Source organism: Frankliniella occidentalis, unplaced genomic scaffold (assembly GCF_000697945.3).
Source record: "Frankliniella occidentalis isolate FOCC.00 unplaced genomic scaffold, Focc_3.1 Scaffold178, whole genome shotgun sequence".
In the NCBI taxonomy this organism is placed as follows: Eukaryota; Metazoa; Arthropoda; class Insecta; order Thysanoptera; family Thripidae; genus Frankliniella; species Frankliniella occidentalis.
The window spans coordinates 25,434-29,237 of record NW_026267304.1 but is presented as its reverse complement, the minus strand read 5'-3'; the positions used below and the strand labels follow the sequence as shown (position 1 = coordinate 29,237).

The following is a 3,804-nucleotide window of genomic DNA, read 5'->3' as shown; positions in this document are numbered from 1 at the left end:
GGAAGGGAGAAGGGGGGGGGGGATGACCGACCACGACGCGGACGAGTAGTGTTTGGAAAAGGACTCGGAATGAAGGCATTAGCGTCATCGCGCTCAGGCGCTGTGGCGGCGCTGTGGCCCTGCAGGCGTGATTTATGTGGGGGGATCAGAGCGCTATTTGAAGAGTTCCGGCCGCTTCATTAAATCATCGTTGCATTTGCCCGCCCTTCACTTATTCTCTTCACCGTTCCCTCCAGAGGTTCCCTCCAGAGGTTCCCTCCGCCGCCCGGTGGTGGTGCGTCCGGGCCTGGCTGGTGGACGCGCGGCGCGGAGGCGGTGCGGGCGTGAGAGAGTCTGAGAGGGGCGCGGCGGGGGCGATCAGGTTCGAGTCAGGAGTTGTAGTTCTGCGACTGCATTGCGAGCAAGGCCGGTAGTGGTAATGGTGGTGGTTCCTGTTTCGTTGTCTTTGGGGAAAATGGTGAGAGCAGTTGCCACGGTGGCGTCGGGGGACGCGAAGCAAACAGCACGTGCTTGGGGCGGAGGAGGACCCCACCGCGGGGGACCCTGGTGGTGATAATGAGCTGGCAAGCAAAGGGGCTCCCCCCGCTACTGCCCCCCCCCCCACCTTCTCTCTCGCACTTCACCCCCGGGCCACCCCGGACACGTGCGGGTGTGGGGCGGAGGACCACTTCACCTGTTTCTCCAACGCCCTCTAATTCAGATGACGAGAAACAACAACAGCAGCAGCAGGCTTGTTAAGTGTGGTTGTTGTCGTGTTGCAGGTCCGGGTCGCTGGCGGGCGGGGGCGCGGGCGCGCTCGCCTACGAGGAGGCCGGGCTGGCGGGCGCGCTGCTGTGCCGCACGCTGGCGGGCCTGAGCCGCGACCAGCAGGCGCTGTGCCGCCGCCAGCCCGACGCGACGTGGACGGCGCTGCAGGGCCTCCGCGTCGCGTCCAACGAGTGCCAGCAGCAGTTCAAGAGCCAGCGCTGGAACTGCTCGACGCTGTCGCCCCGCGGCCTGGCCGGGCTGGCGGGCAACCCTCAGGGCGCCGCCCTCATGCAGGCAGGTGAGTCGCTCCCCCCGGGACCCCGGGCTAGGGCAACCAGGCCCGGCGCAGCGAGTAACGGCCGCGTCCTCGCGGCTCGACTTTCTTCATCGCGACCTGAACGCGGCCCGCGGAACGGAGCCCGCGGAGCCCCGCCGCGCGCCGGTGGGGTCCCCCGCGTCCGCGGCGCGATGCATGACAAGAGTCGACATGGGTTTGACGTGACATGACAGGACATGACGGCCACCAGCGGGGCAAGTATGACGGGTTGTGACAGCGGCGAGTGCGTGCCCCGAGTGCGCAACGCGGCAGCGGGGCGGGGCGGGGCGGGGCGGGGCGGGGCGGGGCGGGGACGCCTCCCTGACCCGCCGCAACGAGCCGTCGATATCGGGCCGGGCGGGCGTCCCTCTCCGATACGTAACCCGTCCTCCGCGGGCCGCGGGAGAGTTCCCTCCTGATCCGCTCCACCTCCGCGTCCTCCGCTCAGCCATCCGTCGGTCGCGATTGGGTCGGTTCCCACGGCCCGCGCGACGGGGTGGGCCTCGCCCCGTCGCCGGACGGCCACACCTGCTCGCCCAGGAGGACCATCGCGTCCGGGAGGATCAAGCGCGCGCTCTGCATGGAGGAGGCGCCGCACGGCGCAGCCCCACGTCGACGAGCAGCCCCCCGCCGGTCCGGGACAGCCGCCCGCAGCGCGGAGCAGCGCGGAGCAGCCGTCTGCTGCTGCAACACAACGTTACATGTTTTTTCCCGCGCGGACGTGTGGAATCGCGCGAACTTTTTTGCCGAGCCGCGTCCCGGCACAGATGGCCGCCGCCGCCGCCGCCGCGGGCCGACGCGCTTCCCATACCCAACGGGGTCGAACAATGATTGGCCCTGCCCGACCAGGTGGCCGACTAGCGCCGCGCACTTTCGTAGTTACACTGTACCGCGTGCACGCGTGCGGGCGGGTAGCCTACTCGCACGGGGCTCTAAGGTAAAGAGCCGTGGCCAGCGAGGATAGGACAGATAGGGCAGGCCTGCGCGGCGTGATTCAGCCACATAGTACCATGCCGCACATTACAGTACGTGTGTGGGCGGCAACTCCGAGCATGACGCCGAGTGAACAGGCAACCCGACCGCACGAGTGCCTGCGGTGGAGCATACCTGTCAGGTGGCTGATTAACCCAGCTCGCTCACTTCTGTAGTTATGCTGTACCGCACGCACCAGTGCGGGCGGGCTTGCCTATCGCCCCTGTCCACGGCGCCTTACGGGCCGAGCGAGTAGGCAACCCGCCCGCACGCACTCGTGCGTGCGGTACGGCATAACTACAGAAGTGAGCGGGGTTCAGCCACCTGGTATGTGGAAGTGGGTGGTTCCCGTCAGGCGTCTATCACTGCGGGCACACGAGTTTTTACCCTTTATCATTGTTTAGGACTGATCACCTTCCTATTTCTGTCTCCCCGCAGGCTTTCGGGAGTCGGCGTTCGCGCACGCCATCTCGGCGGCGGGCGTGACCCACGCCATCTCGCGGGCGTGCGCGCGGGGCCAGCTGCTGGACTGCGGCTGCGACCACTCTGAGGTGTCCGACAGGTGGGTGAGGTGACGGCCGCTCTCGCAGAGCTCCTGCGTTGAGGTCCCCGCCAGAGTTGCAAGCGGTCGCAAGCGTTCAGCGCCTCAGTGAAGGTCTCTCTTGCCTGTTGCAGCGGTCGCCTGTCCTGGGTCGGCGCCCGCGCCCTGGGCACCGGCGCCCCCGCCGCCAACGCGCCCGGCGCCAGGAACTTTCCCGCGGCGCGCTGGAAGTGGAGCGGCTGCTCGCACAACGTCTTCTTCGGCGGCGACTTCGCCAAGGCGTTCCTGGACGGCAGGCGGCCCGCCACCGACATCCAGGCGCGCGTCAACCAACACAACAGCCGCGCCGGCAGACTGGTGAGGAAGGCGGCGGTCTTGGTGGAGCCGAGCGGAGCGGAGTGCAGCTGAATTCCTTCTCCTCGTTGATTAATTTTCCCAATCGCCGGACTAAAGAGGCCGGCTCACCTCCCAAAGTGGTCCGCGCCCGCGGCGGCCTGCAGGCGTGCGTGTGGCTAACGGCCCGGGGGGCGAATTTCAACAGCTGAGGTGCGATCTCGTCCCGGGTGGTCTCTCTCCCACTCTCCCCCCCCCCCCACACACACACACACCTCTGGTACCGCCCCTTCCGGGCCGGGCCGGCAGCAGCACGCCCCCGACCTTAATCCGTGACCGAAAATTCGGAGTATAATGGCGATAAAACAACAACGGTGTCGCTTCTCCGGAGAACAACTTGCCCATACCTCCATTTACGGCGCAGAGGGTGTTTTTCACGCCCCCGGAGGTGTCAGTGGCGCCCCGCACCCTGCCGCACCGCGCGCACGAGCGTGTGCAGGCGGCCTGTCGTGGACCCCGACAACACAACCCCTAATTACTTCAGGGGGCGTGTGTCCACCCACGGCGCGCCGGCGAGGCGGGCGGGCCTTGGGGCGGCCTTTTTAGGCGGCCCGGTCGCAATCATGATTTACTTTTCCTCCGCCGGGACGGGGATACAGAGGTGTGTGGGGCATCTGGCTGGCCCGCGCGCCGCCCCGTCCCGGGACCGCCTTCTCCTCTCTGACGTGCCGGGGTTGGGCCGATACGAGCGCGACGCGCCTCGAAAGCCACACACATAGCCATAGCTAATTGATCCCGCCCGGGGGCCCGCCCCGCCCCGCCCCGCCCCGGCAAAGCACTGACGTTTTTATAGCGGCCGAGCATAGAGGGCGGCCCCGGCAGGCCGGCCCCAAGC

General features: G+C 67.6%; 1 protein-coding gene across 1 annotated transcript in view; it reads left to right on the top strand.

Moving 5' to 3' along the window:
- The window catches only part of LOC113214200 (protein Wnt-10b-like), a 16,719-nt gene that overhangs the window by 8,955 nt on the left and 3,960 nt on the right, over positions 1 to 3,804 (top strand). The window contains exons 3-5 of the mRNA XM_052271886.1: positions 762 to 1,045; positions 2,474 to 2,597; positions 2,711 to 2,933. Coding sequence (XP_052127846.1) covers positions 762 to 1,045; positions 2,474 to 2,597; positions 2,711 to 2,933 — 631 coding nt within the window. The remainder of the gene's footprint in view (positions 1 to 761; positions 1,046 to 2,473; positions 2,598 to 2,710; positions 2,934 to 3,804) is intronic.